We start from the raw sequence: 19,093 nt of genomic DNA, 5'->3' as shown, positions 1-19,093 counted from the left end.
GCGTTGACAGACGGCCTGGTTTTATCTGCCCGCTGCATCTATTCCGCGAGCTTCATCGGCATTTGCGGGCGGTACCATTTCTAAGCCGGCGCCCGTGAATCGTGATCAACCGCGTGGACACTCGGAGTAATTTGTGTGCCAAGACGAAACCACATGGCGCGAGTCTAGACTCCATATCCGGAGCATGGTACGCGAACAGGGAGGGGTCCCTGCCGCCGCGCACGCAGGCAAAAGGTGAAACCCATGACGCCCTCGATAAATTTGCGACGAGGCTCCATTGCCATTTGCTCGCTTCCCAATCCATCATCGGCATCTCCCCCGATCGGACGGGTGATGGAACCAGCCCTGAAGCAGGACGCGAGTTTCAAAGGCCTGTCTGCTGGTCCGGGTTGCTAACCTGAACAGACATTGATGGCCGCGTAAAAGTGGACGAAACGTACGACCTCAGGTCGTCGGTCGATTAATACTAATTGTGAGTGACTGGATACGGGCATTGTATGTAGCCGCATTTGTCGACTCGGACGGATACTGAACACGGAATGACTCGCTTCGGTATCATGTACTTTATTCAGCAGGCGCTCGTTTTCTATGCTATGGTTGCCCATAATATAATTTCTAATATAGCCTTTGGGGTTTGTGTAAGACGCTTCTAAGCATAGTTCGCTGCTTTCCTCAAACCCGGCATACAAACCGCTGGTGAAAAAATCCCCCTTTTCTGCGCAAGATCCTGCTAGGAAGCGCTAAGCACAGAAGAGTAACGCTTGACGGTTTCCGTGAAGGAAAATGTCATGGGATGGGCCTTCCAGCTTTGCTGGAAAACTCGAAATTGTTTCTCAGTCAAGGAGGACACTGTGAGTCTTTTGATCACCAATCGGGATTCACAATCTTGCCTCCCTCGGCCGTATTCGCAGGATTGCTGTCTCCTCTACCGCGCTGGCCTTGGGCCGGAGGCGATAGAAGCAGATCCTTGGACGGCGTGGCCTTCATCTCGAGAGCCTCGGAATCACTCGCCTGTCGTTCTAGCTCTTCAAAGGTGAAAGCCTCGGAGAGGTTCACGGCAAGGAACGTTTTGGGCAGTTTGACCCTTTGCATCGGTCAGTAAAAGCTGTCAAAAGGGATAATACTCGATAAGTACGTACTGGTTAAACTTGGCTCGCAACGTCTTGATCACTTGGAGCCAGTCGCTGTGGTTGGTCAAACTGCGCCTAGGCGCGCAGCCGATCGAATGGCGGCTATCTAGTTGGACATGGAGAGGATCATGGACATGGCAGCCCGGGCTAATGGTGATGCGGATGCTGTAAGCATATTTGGGCTCATCTTCCGCGCTGTCCAGGGGCTGTTTGATCTCTGATTCGTACAGCTCAAAGCTGATCTGGGAAAGGTAGTCGAGCTCGGGGATAGTAGCCCGTGTAATCTTGGTCTCGATACCTCCCTCGATGATGCAATTCAGCAGGGTGTAGATGTGCGACTCTTTGGTGAAGTAGAAGAAGGACTTGGCCTCATGGGATGCCTGCATCTCTTCTAGGTCCTGGACAATCTCCTTCAGTAGCGGGAGCGATGTCAGGAGACCAATTTCGAGCTTCTCGCTATCAGAGATGCCGTACTCTTGCGGGCAGATGAAATCAAAAAGCACCTTCGCAAGCTTATACAACTCCTGCAGTGGCTCATGCTTCTGCTCTGTTTTCGTTGCGCTGGTCTCGGTGCCCTTGTACAGTTTGAAGTACTGCTCTGGCGGAGGCTCCTCGCCCAGATGACGAAGCCCGTTGAGAAAAGACCGGCGCCTAAACAGCTTCTTAACTGTGCCCGATCGTTGGACAGGATCGGTACCTTCCTGGGGATTCTGACCGGCGATGCTATTGGACTTCTCTTGCTTCGGCTCGAGAGGCGCCTTCAACTCTTCCGTCTCTTTCGGCCTGCTTTCCTTGCCTTCATACTCCTCAAGCATGTGATCCGGAGGGGTGAACACCCATTCGAGGAATTGCCGATTGTGGAGTGAGTCAAACTTCATCGTGTCGTAGAGCTCGGAGATCTTGCTAGGGTCCACCTTCTCCCCATCACAGAATTCTGCAAACAGCTTCTCCCAGCGTTCCCTGAAGAGCTCAGCATCCTCGCCAGAGCACCACCGCGCCTGGATGCTGTTGACGGTATTCGCCTGCGACAGAGACGAAGCAAGCGACGAGGTCGAGCCTTCGCCAGATAACTTTTCCCTCTCTGTGGCTGGGTTTGAAATGCTGTTCAGAGACGTGGCTGCGCCGCTGAATATCTTGGAGTAGTTGTGATGCATGACACGACGGTGAAATTTCATCAGCTGAACAACACGCTTCTGCACCTCGGACGGCTCGGGCATCTTCTCGGGCCAGGCAAACTGCGCAGGTCGCTCATTGCCCTCGCGCAGCAGGCCCTTGAGCTTCTTCTTGACTTTGTCTGTCTCATCCTTGGCGGCGTTGGAGTCATCCAAGAGGTCCTTGCGAATGGTGATGAAGTCATTGGGTATGTCGTTCTTGCCGAGGAACGACGCGGCCCAGATCTGTGCGCTGGTCGTCACTCGTCTTTCAGAGCTGCTGAACACGTGAACTTCATCAAGCACGTCTCTGTTCAGGAGCATGAAATCGTTTCTCATGTTCTCGCCCAGCTCCTGAGCTTGGTAACGAGCAGCGTGCGTCGGCTCGCCGCCCCATTTGACAATGAGCTGGAGCTTGTCAAGAACAAGTCGCTCCTCTGCTGCCGTGAACTTGGACATTGTGACACCAGACAGGGAATCGTGACGCTTCACAGGTTCTCTCGGTGATGCTGCATCGCCGTCCTTGTGACCGGGGTTATTCTCCGCGTCAGGCGGGGGCGTTTGAACGTTCTCTGTCAAATCAGGCATTTCATCCACAGCATTCTCTGTCTTCTTCTTGCGGAACATGGGCTTGATTTGAATCTTCGTTCCCGCCCAGCTGCCCTTCTTGACCAGAACATTGCGAAGTGCCTTGAGTTTGCCAGGGTCCTCGACCCCTTCGAGAAATGCCGAGTCGACAGCGGAGATCACACTCGCCAGTGCAGCCTCGCCAATCAGCAGTACCTCTTCCTGGTGACCTTTGAGCAACGCAATGAAGGGTGCAGTATGGAAAGTGAATTTGAATTTCTGCTTGGGCGTTCGGTCAGCATGGCGGATGACCGATACCACTCCCTTCAACTTCCACGAGTGCTTAGGGGGTGGCGGCTGCTCAGCCTCACGGTCAGGCTCTTCACCGCCGCCATTTCCTTGTGATGTCGCCACAGTCTTCACAGATGCTGGGGCTGAAGTAGAGTTTGCTTGCAGAAAATCCGCAGGTGGTGGCAGCGATTGCGTTGGGGCGGCATTTTGCGTTGCGGAAGACAGCAAGTCCTCGACACGTGGGGAGGCCGCGCCACTGGGCGTCACTGATGCATCTCCGGCTTGGGATGTGTCCGAGGCAGTGGCCGAGGCAGCAGGGATGCTCTTTGCGTTTGCATGGTGTAGCGAAGCAGAGGAGTGGTCGCGCTCCCGGAGGGAAGTCTGTTGCTTGGACATTGGATCGGTTTCCGAGATGGATGGCGAGGGCGCCGGCGATGACATCCCCCCTCTTCGAAGTCTCTCCTTGACGAACAAGTCCTTCAAGATATTGGCGCATTGGTCGTAGTAGTCATTGTTGTCTTTGACAAAGCTCCAGCCATTGACGTCAATCACATAGCTCTTCCCAGATGCTCTGAGGAGGTCAAATCCACAGACTCGTTGGCCAAAAGCAGTCGCAATCTTGCTGGCAGTCTCCCGCTCCTCGGTATTCAGTGCAGTCACGTATCGAAGCTCCTTTCCATGCTGGTTTCGCCTGACCACACCGTCCACTACCGGCGATTTGCGTGTCTCCGCGTGACAGTAGTGTGGGCCAACAGTATAGGCCTTGATATCCTCGGCATTGTCGACCTGCATGAAGCTTTCGTACACGTAGCTACTCTCAGGCTCAGTGATGGCCCGAGGAACGTTGAGTTCAGGGATGTATTCGGAGCTTTTGTTGCCGATCTTTCTGAAGAGCTTCCGTGCGCCGCCTCCCGCTGACTTGGGAAAATAGATGACAATGTTGTGGTCTTCACCACTGGTCGGCTTCTCCACAAAAGGTTTCTTCAAAAGTGCACCGTCCACACTGATGACATCGCCGTCGTCGAGCAGCTCAACCTTCCGTGGTGGATTGTACTTGTTCTCATCAGGAACTGCGAGGTCAACCCCCGAGACATCCTTGATGTATTTCACCATGTCAGGGGTCAGGAACCCCGGTCCGCCATCCCGGTTCACTTCGACTCGGCTGGGGGTTCGAACATTTATCTCATCGAGGACTTGCAGGCACAAACGCCGATCCCACAGCAGCTTCTGCAGTGGCACGTCGTTGACGCAAAACGGTTTCCGTGTCTTGACATAGGCGATGGCCTTCTCTAGCGGAAATCCATCCGAGTAGAAGGAGATCAGATAATCGCTAAACAAGGTCAGTACTCGACGCAAAAACAATGACTGTAACCTACCAAATGGGCCAGTTCTCCACCTCTTCGTCGAGAATCACCTTGTCTCCAAACACGACGACATCGAAATCTCGGTTCGCAATGACACGGTTGAGAATGTTCCGGCTAGGTTTGCTTCGAGCTTTGACATCCAGCGCACATATACCGATGACGCCCCAAGGAGCGGGCTTGGACGCAGACTTGCCTTCTTCCTTCTCACGATGCGAAGAGCCCCGCTCACTGCCGGGGCTGTGGCTGCTATTCGCCGTACTGCCGCTGAATCGCCTCTTCGCTCTACTCCGTGAGCGATCTAGCTGGCCTCTTGAGCTACTTGGTGCAGGGGCCGGGGGGTTGGTTGTGGCATCGCTCCGTTGATTGCGCCTCATCAGGTCGAGAGGCTGCGAGTGCGGGTCGCGAGGTGCCAGGGCATGAGACCCAGAGGCAGGTTGGCCACCCTGTATACTCGAGGTCGTGACGGTGACATTAGACAAGCCAGCCTCCGAGGGCGTGGAGTTAGGACCTTTGTTGTTCGACATCAGGTATGATGTAGATCGTGTACGGCCACCTCGGCTCGGTTCCGATGTAGGCGCAGTCTGCGTCGCACTACGTGCAGCGGATAAGGAAAACAGAGAACTGTTGGAGGAGCGTCTGTTTTGTGTGTCTGCCGAAGATGTAGATTCCACCGCCGTGCCTGGTTCCTTTATCGTTGCAGAGGACGATTGTTTACCACTGATTGTGGGGCGTGGTCGAGGAGTGTTTTCGGCGCTGTCGGCAATAGCAGCGTCGCCTAAAATCAAATCTTCGCTATGGATGGAGTCTGATGTCCCGGAATAGCAACGCCCTTGTGATAGAGACGATCGCTGACTTCTCAACGGGATGTGTGGAGATTGGGACGACGCCGAGAAAGCTGAAGATTCGACGTGGACGTCTGTTGTACTTGGCTCAGCATAGCGACTCTTTCCGTTGCCGAAAGACGTATTTCTGCGGCCAAGGAACGATCTGTGCCCAGACTGAGATGCTGAACCAGAAGAGACCGTTCGTGAGTGAGTTCCCTTAGTGGTGGTATCAATGTTCGCTGGGGTAGTATTACTCAAAGAGCCGTCCAGTGTCGAGGTGAGCTGGGGGAGGGAAGTGTCATTGATGGCGGTGGGGGATTGCGCATCGTTCGAGTCGGCCATGGTACCCCCGTTGTCGGCATCAATCGACGCTATCGGTACTGATAGTGAGCCGGGATAGTACGAACTAGGAGCCTGGTCGGTCGGTAGGGCACGGATACCTTAGGGTTTGCTGGTCAATGGACGGTGGCCGGAGACGGACAGGTGGGGAGCAGAGCGAAGCGGGACGAGAGATGGGGAGGATGACGTCGCGATTTCACCGCGGTTTCGGCTATACTTATAGCGAACCTCCAGTTGCTTACCTGGGAAGGTAAGGACCGTAAAGTACCTTCCTTCACGTTAGAAACCCAGCCCGGGATCATCATACTGCTGGCAGACTTTCTCGCCTGCTCATAGAGGTGGTCACGCGACACATGCCGACAAATTGCGGTCGAAAACCTGGAGTTTTGGTATTGGGTAGTTTAGTGCTGCTAGCCGGATGCAGACTGTATGCACTTCAACGCACGTTGATGCGAGTTGACGCACTCTGCTGCAGAAGCCCAACAAGCGGCTAGCCCCAAGAACTTCCAACCAGAAAAGCTTGACAAGCTCGAGGCTTATGGGGCATCTATACGTGTAGACACATCTGCGATGCACTGGTGGTGCGGTGAACGAAGCACACCTCTGCGGAGATCCGACGCGGCTCCACAGTCAAAGCGCGGCGGCTCTTTCAGTCAGAGTCTCGGCCTTCGGCCTTGGATCATGTGGCATGCGTGGATTTGTGAGTTCAAGAGTCTGGAGAGTATAATCGATGCTGGCCTGCATTTGTGCAAGCTGAAAATGCATGTGTCAGAATCAAAGACAGGTCCAGGGACCAATTGTGGCTTGGCCCCCTCCATGTGGCGCAGTGTGGCGCTTACTGGCGGCAGAAAAAAGTGACCGCCAAAATTTCTCCAGTATGGGTTCAACCACCAGGCGCAGGCTTCACGATCCGGCAGCAACAAAGTCGATCGCCTCGGGACAAGAATTGACAGAATGCCGCACTCCAGCAATGACAAACCTCTGGTCAAGCGCCAGAAGGTGACGACGGTTGATAGAGCGACAAAGCCTGCTTCCAATGCCTCGAGGCTCTTTGCGCCGTTTCGAGTAAGTGCCTTCTGCCCTATAGCTGTCCCATGTCGAAATCTAAAACAAGGTGTAGACTGTTGGCCTCGTTTCTCCGACAAGCGTCCCTTTCTCCTCGATCCCGCTTGGGAAAACCACCTTCCAGATCACAACATCCGTCGGGCGAAGCCTACAAACATACGATCTGCGCCGCGGTCTCAATCTTGTCTTTGTGAGCAGGCCCCAAACGCCAGCTGACATTACCGCAACGTTGGCATGGAAGGAAAAGGTGTACGCAGCCTGGGGAGGGTCTCGCAAAGGCGAGGAACAGGGCATCTGGGTGATCCAGCGTGGCCGTAAGGTCGGGGAGCTTGCGCTACCCTCGGACATCACAGAACCGATCAGGCAGATCTTGGTGCTGGGAACATGGATCATCGCTTGCGCGTCGACTCGGATCGAGGTCTTCAAGACGGCGACTCTGGAGCACTACACCACCATCTACACCATGTCAGCAGCCAACAACGGAAATGAAATCTCTGGGGGTATTGTCAGCATGCCAACCTTCCTAAACAAGATCTTTGTGGGCCGCAAGGATGGTTGGGTTGAGATCTGGAACGTCAGCACCGGCAAGCTGATTTACACGATATTGCCCCCCATCCCGGACGCTGGGGCCGTTACATGTCTCGAGCCAACAACAGCACTGTCCATGGTTGCGATAGCTTACGCGAGCGGCACACTCGTCATCAAGAACGTTCTCACGGACAAGACCATACTCTCAGTCGAAGCTGGCAATCCCGAGAGCCCCGTCACCAGTGTCTCTTTCCGATCTGACGGCATGGGCGCTGGACAAGATGGGAGAAAGGACGGTGTTATGGCCACGGCAGGTCCTTCGTCTGGTGACATTACGTTCTGGGATCTGAACGGTGGCGGTCGCGTCATGGGTGTGTTGCGAAGTGCCCACAACCCGCCTTCCGGCGAGGGCAAGGCTGTTCGAGGGGGTGTGAGTAAGGTCGAGTTTCTCGTTGGCCAGCCTGTCATTGTGACCAGCGGACGCGACAATTCTCTGAAAACGTGGATCTTTGACGAGACTCCCTTCAATGCCATCCCCAGGATCCTCCACGAAAGGAGCGGCCATGCAGCCCCCGTCAACTGCCTGCAATTCCTGCCGACAGACTTTGACGGTGCCGATGCTGGCAATAAGTGGCTTTTGAGTGGCGGCGAGGACCGCAGTCTTTGGGGCTGGAGCTTACGCCGTGATGGTCAGAGCACCGAGCTGAGCCAAGGAAACATTCGTAAAAAGGCCAAGAAGGTTGGCATCCTCGCGTCGAACGCGCTCAAGCATGGGCCTACGACGACCTTGGAGGATCTCAAGGCCCCTGAAATTACGTGCATAGCATCGTCGTTGAACCGCGACGGTGGCATGGGTGCCATGCCGGGCAACCAACCTATCTGGCAGCGGAGCCAAACGAAGAAGCAGGCACAGGACGCTGAGATTAGCGGCATGACGGGCTGGGAAAGCGTGGTGACGGCGCACAAGAATGACCCACTGGCGAGGACTTGGTTCTGGGGTCGCAAGAGGGCCGGTCGGTGGGCGTTCCCTACCGGCGATGGCAGCAACGTATCGACGGTCACCATCAGTCCGTGTGGCACGTTTGCGGTCGTGGGTTCGGAGTCTGGTGGCATCGACATGTTCAACCTGCAATCTGGCGTACACCGTCAGCGGTTTCCCTCACGGTTGACACCTGCGCAAGCCAGACAGCTAAGGCTCCAGCAGTCGAGGCAGACGGACGATGTTGTGCACTTTCACACCGAAACAAGCAAATTCTCCGCCGGCATGGGCAAGCACACCAAGGCCGTCACGGGCATCGTCGTCGATGCGATGAACAAGACCGTGGTCTCGTGTGCGTTGGACGGCAAAATCAAATTTTGGGACTTCTTGACGGGGAACCTGCTTGAGGAAATCAACTGGGCTCCGATGACATTCCCGACGGCCATTCGATACCACGCGGCGAGCAACCTGGTCGCCTTCTCGTGCGACGACATGTCGGTACGCGTTGTAGATATGGAGACGAAGCGAACGATTCGTGAGTTCTGGGGACCAAAGGACACCATCAATGACTTTTGCTTCTCGCACGACGGGCACTGGATCATTGCCGCGTCACAAGACAAGATTGTCCGGGTGTGGGACCTGCCAACCAGCCATCTCATCGACGCGATCAAGCTGGAGAAGCCATGCAGAGCGTTGGCTGTGTCGAACTCGGGCGAGTACCTCGCAGCCACCATCCAAGATCAGCTGGGCGTCACGCTCTGGACCAACAAGGCACTCTTCAAACATGTTGCGACGCGACAAATCTCCGAGAAGGAGATTGGTCTGGTGGCTGCGCCGACAGTGTCTGGCGAAGGAAACGCGGGCATGCTCGACGGCGCGTTTGAGGACAGCGAGGAGGCCGACGATAATGCCGTGGTGGCCCCCAGCCTCGATCAGCTCAGCTCGGACATGATGACCCTCAGTCTGGTACCCAAGGCGAGATGGCAGACTCTGCTGCACCTCGATCTCATCAAGCAGCGCAACAAGCCCAAGGAGGCACCAAAGTTGCCCGAAAAAGCCCCTTTCTTCTTGCCATCCACAACCGGTGCCGCGTCAACGCAAGGCCAGGAGAAGGCCGATGGTGCGGTGGAGGACTTGGGACGATCACGTATCACGAAGCTCGACAAGGCGCGGCTTGAGGAGAACTTTGCCTCCAAGCTGCGCGAAGGCGCGGACTCAGGAAACTGTAAGAACGCTTTATCTCCTTTTCTTTTGACATGATGCTGACCATTCACAGACGATCGATTCATTGAACAACTCAAGTCCCTTTCACCATCGAGCGCTGATCTTGAACTGCGTTCGCTGGCGCCCGGCGACGGCGCATCCTCGTCATCGAACGAGTTGTTACATTTCATCCATGCCTTGACAGCACGCTTGAAGGTCCGTCGAGATTACGAGCTCACGCAGGTCTGGATGACGGTCTTCCTCCGACTCCACTCGGACGAAGTCATGGTCAGCCCCGTCCTCATGGAGGCATTGAGTGAGTGGAAGTCGTACCAGGAAAAGGAATGTACAAGGTTGGACGGGCTGGTAGGATATTGCAGCGGTGTCGTAGGCTTCCTGAGGAGCCCGCGGACATAGTAGCAGCAAGCATAAGAGCGATTGAAATTTATATTCTATACGTATACGTACACGTGCACACACTCTATTCGATACCCATCTCACTCAACTTCGTCTTGAAGCCTTCAGCCTCCTCCATCATCACCTCCTCCGTCCTCGCCTCGCGATCGGCATCTTCAATTTTGGGCATGCCGCCTCCCGGCTTCGGTCTTTGCATCTTATCCCACAGCGCACCGCCAACATTGCCATCCTCACTCGCCATGCCGACGTAAATGCCATCTGCCTGCTCCACGTCGCCCTTTGTCCTTGGTATCACGTGCACATGGACATGCGGCACTGTCTGCCCCGACTCAGGGCCATCCTGCACGGCGACCGTGAAGCTCCCCGCCGCAGCATCGTGAGGCGCGGGGAAGTATGCCTTTCCCAACAACCTCTGTGTCAGTTGGACCGTCGTGAAGAGATCACCTGTCTCGGCTGGTGTGAGGTCTGCCAGGCGACGATGCGGCTGCAGTGGACAGACGAGGATATGTCCCGGTAACAGAGGTTTCAGATTGACGACGGCAAAAGAATGATCGGTCTTGAGAAAGACTTGCTTCGTCACCTCAAAGGGGCCGAATTTGATGGGCTGCGCGCCAATGTTGGTCGTCGGAGAGGACATGTTGAGGAGGCGCGTCGTCGTGGACAGGGCGCGTTTTGATGGCTGTAGCAGCATGCTCTGGCGATGGTGTGGCCAAGATTTGCAATAAAGAGGGATCTATTTGCCGCAAAGTTTCCTGTATCTTTGTCCAATACAGGTGGGTGTGACTATTCTCGGTTGAGCCACGAGTGTGAGGTATCCTGTCAGTGAGGTTGGTTACGTCTTGTGGGGAATGATGCATTCGCCCATGCAACGAACCGCAATCATCGATCCGAGTCCCAAGTTTTCCAAGTTTTCGAGAGTCCAGACTCTCCCCTATTTAGATGAGCATGAGGCTCGTCAGATGCAGAATGCGGACGAGATGACGATTGCCGTCCAACTCGGCGCCAAGGCCATCGGCGTCGACAACCGCATTCATATTGTTGCCTATGATTACTTCTAGACTTGTTCGACTATGGACACAATAAGAAAGGCCTAACCAGCTGCTCATGTCCTGTTTCTTGCCACATCCTGGCTTCAAAATCATTTATCGTATATACTGAGTGGTCCTGAACCAGCATACGTCATGTATATCGTAGTTCCATAAATGCAAACCCCCGACAGTCCCAACGCCGTGGTACGCCTTCTCAATTGAAATGCATGCTCTCCTCTTACTCGACGCGGACCTGGTCCTCGTCAATGGGTAGATGATCGGTACTAGTAGCCCCAAAAAGTTCGCGACGCCTGTGCAATGGCGAACTTTCGCTTTCTTCCTGTTCATCCTCCTCATCGTCATAGGCCCAGTGCACTGACTACATTAGCATTAGCGCTCAGAGAAAGATGGTCATGCAAACTCACCGGCTGGCCGGATGGCAAATGTTGTTAGGAACGCGAAAATGAACAAGGCACACAGCACAACAAAGAAAGCCTGTGGATACGTCTTGACAGTTGCGGCATAGATCCCATTGAAGACCACAGGGCCAACGACCCTGCACAAGGCATGGAGCATGCCGGTGGCGCCAAGTATCTGCCCAATTTTACGTTGGGGAACATGCTTTGTGATGACAGCCTGGATGGTCGCGCTGCCTAGGCCACCAAATGCGGTCAACATACCGCTGGCGAAGAACACATTGTCGTGCCGCGCAAAGATGTAGCCGAGAATGCCTAGCACGTCAGAGAGGATGGCAACGCGCATGACCCAGATATCGACCATGTCAGCGCCCCCATGCTTCTCCCTCGTGACGACACCGTTGGCCTTTCGACGTTGTGCAGGCCGCACTCTGGCAAAATAATTGATCAGGGGGAATACCCCGAGCAAAGCAAACACCCTGACAAACGACAAGGCCGAGATGAACTGCGAGCTTTTGAGTGTCCCCCAGTGGAACATGTAGCCACTGTACAGGATGATGACGGCCCCGGTGGCGATGGATGAACCCAGCACGATGGTGTCGCTAATGGCAAGAGCCACAAGATTCGTGCGCAGCTTGGGCGAACTACCAGGACCAGTAGGCCAGAGAATAGCTAGAGGCTCGAATGGGTTGACCTCCTGAATGCGGGAGAGCCATGAGCCCATCATGTGCTCTCTGGACTCCTTCTCCTTGGCCCACGCCTCTCGGGCCGCTTCACGCTTGCTCTTGACAAGGCTCTCGGGGATGACAAATGCGAGCAGCAAGATGAAGACGGTGTGGCAGCCCACAACGACATAGAAGATGAAAAGGAGACTGCCCGTCCACTTGACAAGGTAACCAGCGAGGAGCGGGCCCAGCGCAATACCAGTGAAGAGACAGGCGTGAGTATAGCCGATGTAGACGGCCCGCTTGGACGGAGGCGTACAGTCGCTGGTGTAGGACTGGCTAAGGATGCTCCCGGCTGTTAGCGAGCCTGTGGCCCCATCAAATACACTGCCCAGAATGAGCCATCGATAGTCTATGACATCGGCGTATTTTGCAATGACAACGGTGAGGATCTCTCCCAGAAGCCCTCCAGTAGACGCGAAAGCCATCAGTCGCGTCCGGCCGTAGCGATCAGAGAGACGTCCAAGGCGTGGGGCTACCACGGCACTGAGTGCTCCAGTGACAAAGCTCATGATCAGGATAAACGTCGACACCTTTGCCTGTATCTCTGGAATCTGGCATTGTGGATTATCGCCACCGACAAAGACAGGAGCCACAGGTCGAGTGGAATCCCAAGCAGCTCGCTCGGCAAAGTGCTGTCGACACACGAGAGATAGGATCCTGGGGACATGGTTAGATTTCAAAGACGCATGAATAGGCTGGCTCCCCGAATACTCACAGGTTCAACTTGGGCACCATGATACCGCCAAAGGCGAGCGTAAAGAGGGCAAAGGGGCCCAGAAGCCAGAAGACTGATGGTCGGCGCCACCAGGGGAGCCCTTCGTAGTCCTTGTCGCCATCCCAGACAACCTCGGCCTCCTCCGATTCCCTGCGCTGATGGCCAGCACCAAGTAGCTGCGATGTTTCCGTGGACTCGTAGTCGGGTAGTTCGCGTATCAAAGGGCTTGTCCTACCCTCGTCGTCGTCGTATGACTTTGGCCCGGACATTGCGCAACGTCGAGATGCGCCTGGCCCGGCGCGTGGATGCTTCTATAAGACTGACGGAACAGGCGTATTTACTGCAGGCACGCGTGCTGTGCTGAACGTGACAAGAGATCAAGTTGAGCGGGCATTTCTCTCGCCTCGTACTGGCGCTTCTTAGATCAAAAACCAGAAAAGGAACAGCGAGAAGGGAGCCCGGATCTCTTGGATCAGTGCTTTGTAATGGACGAACTAGACTAGAGGATTGGGGTGCGGGACGGAGGGACCAAGTCGCCTTGCTCGTTGCACATAAGCGGCTCTCCACTGGGGATCAAAAGCTGATTTGGCGGCGAAACTACATTAATCACTGGACACTGGAAACCCGACTATCAAACCTGGCTACGCATCACTCCACTGCAGGAAATAGCGGGCGCTGATCCGCGCATCATTTCATTCAGAGCAAGGGAGCGGAGGCTTTGGGCCGTCAGCGAGGACATGGAGGAACTGGAGGCTGCGATAACATCGATGACGCACCCGAGGATGCGCCAAAGTAGGTAGGTACCTAGGAAACGCTCAATTTGGTAGGACAGACGAGCTCCCCAATTCGTTGACAAGCTCCAAAACCTGGAATCTGGCGCGCAGGGCAAAAAGCGACTCAAGTCCGCCAAGTCCGCAGCGCTTCTCCTAAAGTTGGTGGAGGGCGAGATCAAGCGAGGCGCAAAAGTTCCGACGCCGCGAGTCCGTGGCTGACACCACTAAATGTCGGTACGTATCTTCTCGGTGAGGTGGAGTGGGTCCCGGTGAGCCTTGTCACCGAGATTATTTTGAGCCAATAAGGTATGATCCTGCATTCTGACTCAGCATTTGTTGCTCGTCGTCACGGTCCTTCAATTTTCGCGACGCATTGAACTGCAGGCTGGCACCAAAGACACTGTCATCTCCTGGTCATCACCACCCCCGTCACCACCACGATGCCGGTCGTCAAGGGAGGAGTGTGGACAAATATTGAGGACGAAATTCTCAAAGCTTCCGTCTCCAAGTACGGACTCCAGCAATGGGCTCGCGTCTCCTCTCTGCTCGCGCGCAAAACTGCGAAGCAATGCAAGGCGCGATGGAACGAGTGGCTCGACCCCAGCATCAAGAAGACAGAATGGAGCAAGGAGGAAGATGAGAAGCTGCTGCATCTCGCCAAAATCTGGCCAGATCAATGGCGCACGATCGCTCAGGGCGTCGACCGGACCGCGAACCAGTGTCTGGAGCGCTACCAGAAGCTGCTCGATGAGGCAGAAGCCCGCGAATCCTCCGGCCTAGGTCTCGCTGGACCAGAGGGCGGAGAAACACAGGCACCCAGCGCGGACGATGTGCGACGTCTACGACCTGGTGAACTCGACCCCGATCCCGAGACGAAGCCCGCGAGACCGGACACCATCGATCTCGACGAGGATGAGAAGGAGATGCTCAGCGAGGCGCGTGCGCGTCTTGCCAACACGCAGGGAAAGAAGGCCAAGCGCAAGGCTCGGGAGCGTCAACAGGAAGAGTCACGTCGTCTAGCCAACCTGCAGAAGAGGCGAGAGTTGAAGACGGCGGGCATCAACATCCGGGTCACGCACAGGAAGAAGGGGGAGATGGACTACAACGCGGATATTCCTTTCGAGAAGAAGCCAACGTTGGGATTCTATAACACAGCGGAGGAAAAGCTTCAAAACGACCGAGAACAAGCAGCCTTCGATCCAGGGAAACAGCATCTCGCGAATAAAAGAAAAGGCGACGGCGACGAGGATGGCGATCGGAAGAGGAAAAAGACCGAAAAGGACGGACTGTCCGATTCGCAAAAGGCAGCCATCAAAGCTGGGCAGATGCAAAAGCTGCGCGAGGCTGAGCAGGTCAGCAAGCGACGGGGTCTCAATCTGCCTGCGCCGCAAGTGGGCGAGGGTGAGCTGGAGGAGATCATCAAGATGGGAAAGCTAGGCGAGGCTGCGAACACAATGGCCCGCGAGAGCGACAACGATGCGACGCGTGGGCTGGTCAACTCGTACTCCACGGTCAACAGCAGCGCCCCTATCCGAACGCCAAAGGTCGCTGAGCAGGACGACCACATCGCCAATGAGATTCAGAACATTCGCGCGTTGAAAAATACCCAATCTGCTCTGCTAGGGGGAGAAAACACACCTCTGCACGAGGGATCAAGCTCCACCGGCTTCGATGGCATCGCGCCGCGCAAACAGAGCATGGTCACGCCGAACCCTATGGCGACCCCAAGGGGACCCAATGGCGTAGCAGCTACTCCAGGCCGGCCTGGCCAGACACCGCGTGACGTATACGCCCTGAACGACGACGATGACTCCTTCAACGTGTCAGCAACGCCTCGCGACATTAGGCTGCGCGACAAAGGTCTGAAAGGCCAGCTGCGCTCAGGACTTGCCTCGCTCCCGAAGCCAAAAGACATCGAGTGGGAACTTGATATCCCCGAAGAACAGAAAGAGGCGATGCAAGTCGAGGAACTTACAGAGGAGGACGCCGCCGAACGCGATCGCCGAGAACGGGAGCGTCGAGAAGCAGAAGAAGCCCTCGAGCGCCGCCGCCGAACACAGGTCATGCAGCGCAATCTGCCCAGACCCCTGACAATAGATCTGAAAAGTATGACCAAGCGAGCCGAGCAGATTTCCGACCCTGGCGCCGCCCTGATCGCCAAAGAAGCCGCCGCTCTCATGGCCAATGATTCAGCGCGCTACCCCCTTCCGGGCGCTCAGATCAAGGGCAAGCCTACGCCGCTGCCAGTCCTTGACGACAAGGCGCTCGCCGAAGCGCGACTGCTGATACTCTCCGAGACGAAGCCACTACCCAAGTTCGACGAGGTCCGGTCGCTCTTTGAGAACCGTGCCAAAACATCGACTCTTCTTGGCCTTGGCTGCTATGATGATGATGAGGAAGCGCAAAAGGCCGCCATGCGAGTTGCCTTTGACGTACGTGTTTCCCCCGCTGCGCCTTATCATTTTTTTCAACACTAACCAGACCCAGGCTGTCCAAGAATCCATCATGTCGTCTGCCGAAGAGGGTGCCAAGCTCGAGAAGAAGCTTGCGCTACATCTTGGCGGTTATCAAAAACGACAGAAGCTGCTTCGGGAGAAGTACACGGGCGCATCGGACGCTCTCGAGAAGGCGCGCGACGCGCTCTCTGGCTTCCGCACCCTCGCCATCTCGGAAGACACCGCTGTCGAGAGGAGGCTCGAGGCGCTCCGGTCCGAGGTATCTCTGGTCAGCAAGCGTGAGCGGGAGGCACAGGACGCGTACAGACTGGCGCGAGACGAGGTGGAAGGGCTCAGGGCGGGAGGACCGAACGGATATCATCATTAACTTGTTGTATAACAATGTGTCACACAGCATCTGTCATTGGCGTTTCACGTGGATTGGAACTGTCTGGGTATGAGTTTAGGAATGGCAATTGACGTAATTTTGATCAGGTCACCACCGCACATGGCTACGCCTTTTCTAATCTCTCTTGGGAAGACGAGGCAGCTTGATGGGGATGATTATCAACACTGCGACCGCGCTCAGAATGCTCAGTGTCATGAACGTCAGCCGAATCGCCGCCTCGTAACTCATCACGACCTGGTCCCTCAGCGGCTGCTCCAGCTTGGCCACTAGCTCGACGGACTTTCTGACATTTTCGATCATCTCAGCCTTGTCCGGGATGTCGTCCACGTATATATTGAGATAGTAGCGCAGCGCATTCTGGACGACGAGCGACGCATACGCAACGCCGACGACAAGACCCAGACTTCGCCAGAGAATGAGAGTGCTCGTCACAACAGCCTGCTCCTTTTGCTGGGATGAGGCGAGCAAAGCCATAAACGTCCCCGAGAAGGCGAATCCCTGCCCGACGGAAGAAGGCACCAGGGCGAGGTTGTAGACTATCTCTGGGAGATCGCGCCGGAGCAGGGAGAGGGAGACACATCCCAAAAGCAACAATGACGAGCCGAGCATCGGAGGCCACTTGAGCCGTCGAGTCCAGGTGATGGCGAACCCGGTAAAGGCGCCGAAGACGGAGGCGACAATGGACGGCATGACCAGCCGGAGTCCCGAGTCTGTGGCGCTAGAGAGCAGGACAGCCTGGAAGAACAGGGGCAGGTTGAACGTCAGCGCGTTCATGAGCAGCGCCGCGATAAAGTTGGAGAAGACTAGGTTGGCGCGCGGGGCCATGAGGAGGACCTGCAAGGGCATAATGGGCCTAGTCGCCCGTCTCTCGACCCAGATGAACAGAGGAAACGTTATGGCGAAGACAATGAGGGACGCGATGATGAATGGGTGCTTCCAGGGCAAGATGTTTCCGCCAAGGTTGACGCCCAGGATCAGGGATGTGATGCAGCTGGTGAGCAGAAGGGAGCCCTGAAAGTCAAAGTCCTTGAGCTGCTGCGAAACGGTGCTCTTGCGATCCTCCTGAAGCCCCAGATCCGCCGGGATGGCAAGCAGGGCGACTGTAGTGACAAAGGCGAGGAAAGGTAACTGGATGCCGAATTCCCATCGCCAACCCAAGGACTCGGCTAGCCAGCCGCCCAGCGCAGCGCCGAGGGCACCCCCAACGCCGGCGGTGACATTGATGTAGGCCTGATAGGAACCTCGGCGTCTGTTTCCGTTGGTTAGCTACATTACACCACACATGGCAGGCTCACTTACTCAATGGGCACCAAATCACTCGTCATGATGCTGCCAATGGTGCCACCACCACCACCGGCGAGGCCACAGAGGGCCCTCGCAGCGATGAAACTCTCGATGCTTCCTGCAAGTGCGCACCACAAGGTCGCCAGGAAGAAGATGACAGCACATGCCACGAAGAGAGGCTTCCGCCCCACAGCGTCGGTCAAGCGTCCAAACAGCGGCTGGAACGCCGTCGAGGTCAGGAGGAATGATGTCGACAGCCAGGAGGCCGAGTTGGCGGCATGGAAGTGGGATGTGATGACGGGGTGGGACGAGGCCATGATGGTGCCGTCAAAGGCCATGATGAACAGGTTGATCAAAATGACGGCGAAGATCAACCAGAAACGCCCAGGGTTCGTGATGAGCAGGAATACCTGTGCTGTCTCTGCTGCCGGCGCTGTCTCCTCGTCCTCGCGCTCGCGGTCACCGAGCAGTGGTGAGGACTCTGTTGGTTGAGCCTCTTCGTCTCGAACATGATGACAGCGATGCTTTCCGTTTCCATTGGCGTGGAGAGGACTGGAAACGCTGTTCTCTTGGATGTCGGGCGCCAATGGACCTGGTTGTGAAGACAGTGATCGCGCAATGTCGTCTGTCTGTTCGAGGTCGCTACTGCGCCGGCCGAGTGTTGGGGTCGGCTCCGAAGGCGAATCCCGCCCAGCAGCGGATCGTTCCTTGGCCATTGGTCTCAACGTTTCGTGATGTGGACAGCCTCAATGAGTCATTTCAAAAACTGAAGGACAGAATGTCGAATGATTCTGAGGCAGCACAATGAAGTTTCGAATTTCCTTCGCTGAATAGAGTGATATGCCGCCAGGTACCAAACCTTAGCTCCTGGAGAGCAACCCCGAAACCCGCCACCCTCCATATCGTCGCGGGAGGGATTCCATACCTTACGCTGCAGGAAATGCAGTAGTTGGCTGAGCACCCCGACATAGAAATATGAGCTAATACTGCAGCAGTACAGAGGCAGCCCATGAGGCTCTGGTCTCAACTTCGTCATGAACACCTGCGTATACGAAAAGTCCAATGAGCACCATCCTGACCTGCAGGTGCCCATGTAGCTTGGCTCTTGATAGCTGCAGACCATCCTGATGCTATGAGTTACGCAGATGACCACAGTGCTACCGCTTACCAGCTTAGCGTGAGCTGTTCCATAAGTCTCCTATCTTCGCATGCTCCAAGTGCACATTATCACACATAGTGACAATCCATTCAATCGTGTATCGAACATCCCTTCTGCGCCTGCCATCCCTTCCCAATCGTCTTTCCCAAAAATCCTCACTCGACACCATCATCGAGTGTGCTATATTCTTTCCAACAACGCAGCAGGCGTGGTAGCTCCATAGTCCCGTCAACAAACTCCTGAACCACGTGAGCAGGCTGCTCCCGTCCCGAGTGTCGCGATTTCCCC

The 19,093-nt window shown here is 55.6% G+C and overlaps 6 protein-coding genes across 6 annotated transcripts; 2 read left to right on the top strand and 4 right to left on the bottom strand.

Moving 5' to 3' along the window:
• Window positions 1-864: 864 nt before the first annotated feature.
• On the bottom strand, window positions 865-5,027 carry J7T54_007063 (Inositol hexakisphosphate and diphosphoinositol-pentakisphosphate kinase-like protein; the record flags this gene model as incomplete). The annotated part of the gene is made up of 3 exons (XM_051510379.1): window positions 865-1,084; window positions 1,140-4,469; window positions 4,516-5,027. 3 exons carry the CDS (start codon window positions 5,025-5,027, stop codon window positions 865-867), a joined length of 4,062 nt encoding a protein of 1,353 aa, XP_051366277.1.
• A 1,593-nt stretch (window positions 5,028-6,620) lies between these two features.
• J7T54_007062 (uncharacterized protein) lies at window positions 6,621-9,832 on the top strand (the record flags this gene model as incomplete). Its single annotated transcript, XM_051510368.1, has 4 exons — window positions 6,621-6,731; window positions 6,787-9,463; window positions 9,515-9,757; window positions 9,822-9,832. The coding sequence occupies 4 exons, from the start codon at window positions 6,621-6,623 to the stop codon at window positions 9,830-9,832; spliced, it is 3,042 nt and encodes a 1,013-aa protein (XP_051366276.1).
• Window positions 9,833-9,922: 90 nt separating this feature from the next.
• J7T54_007061 (uncharacterized protein) lies at window positions 9,923-10,549 on the bottom strand (the record flags this gene model as incomplete). The annotated part of the gene is made up of 1 exon (XM_051510357.1): window positions 9,923-10,549. The coding sequence occupies one exon, from the start codon at window positions 10,547-10,549 to the stop codon at window positions 9,923-9,925; it is 627 nt and encodes a 208-aa protein (XP_051366275.1).
• Window positions 10,550-11,124: 575 nt separating this feature from the next.
• Window positions 11,125-13,014, bottom strand: J7T54_007060 (putative membrane protein-like protein; the record flags this gene model as incomplete). Its single annotated transcript, XM_051510345.1, has 3 exons — window positions 11,125-11,261; window positions 11,312-12,687; window positions 12,746-13,014. 3 exons carry the CDS (start codon window positions 13,012-13,014, stop codon window positions 11,125-11,127), a joined length of 1,782 nt encoding a protein of 593 aa, XP_051366274.1.
• A 944-nt stretch (window positions 13,015-13,958) lies between these two features.
• On the top strand, window positions 13,959-16,341 carry J7T54_007059 (Pre-mRNA splicing factor CEF1; the record flags this gene model as incomplete). The annotated part of the gene is made up of 2 exons (XM_051510334.1): window positions 13,959-15,950; window positions 16,006-16,341. 2 exons carry the CDS (start codon window positions 13,959-13,961, stop codon window positions 16,339-16,341), a joined length of 2,328 nt encoding a protein of 775 aa, XP_051366273.1.
• A 135-nt stretch (window positions 16,342-16,476) lies between these two features.
• J7T54_007058 (uncharacterized protein) lies at window positions 16,477-18,362 on the bottom strand (the record flags this gene model as incomplete). Its single annotated transcript, XM_051510323.1, has 2 exons — window positions 16,477-17,611; window positions 17,662-18,362. 2 exons carry the CDS (start codon window positions 18,360-18,362, stop codon window positions 16,477-16,479), a joined length of 1,836 nt encoding a protein of 611 aa, XP_051366272.1.
• Window positions 18,363-19,093: the final 731 nt, after the last annotated feature.

Source organism: Emericellopsis cladophorae (assembly GCF_022114955.1).
Source record: "Emericellopsis cladophorae strain MUM 19.33 chromosome Unknown NODE_2_length_1295279_cov_118_880017, whole genome shotgun sequence".
NCBI lineage: Eukaryota > Fungi > Ascomycota > Sordariomycetes > Hypocreales > Bionectriaceae > Emericellopsis > Emericellopsis cladophorae.
Note: the sequence above shows the minus strand (reverse complement) of the source record. Positions and strands in the feature narration are given on the sequence as shown.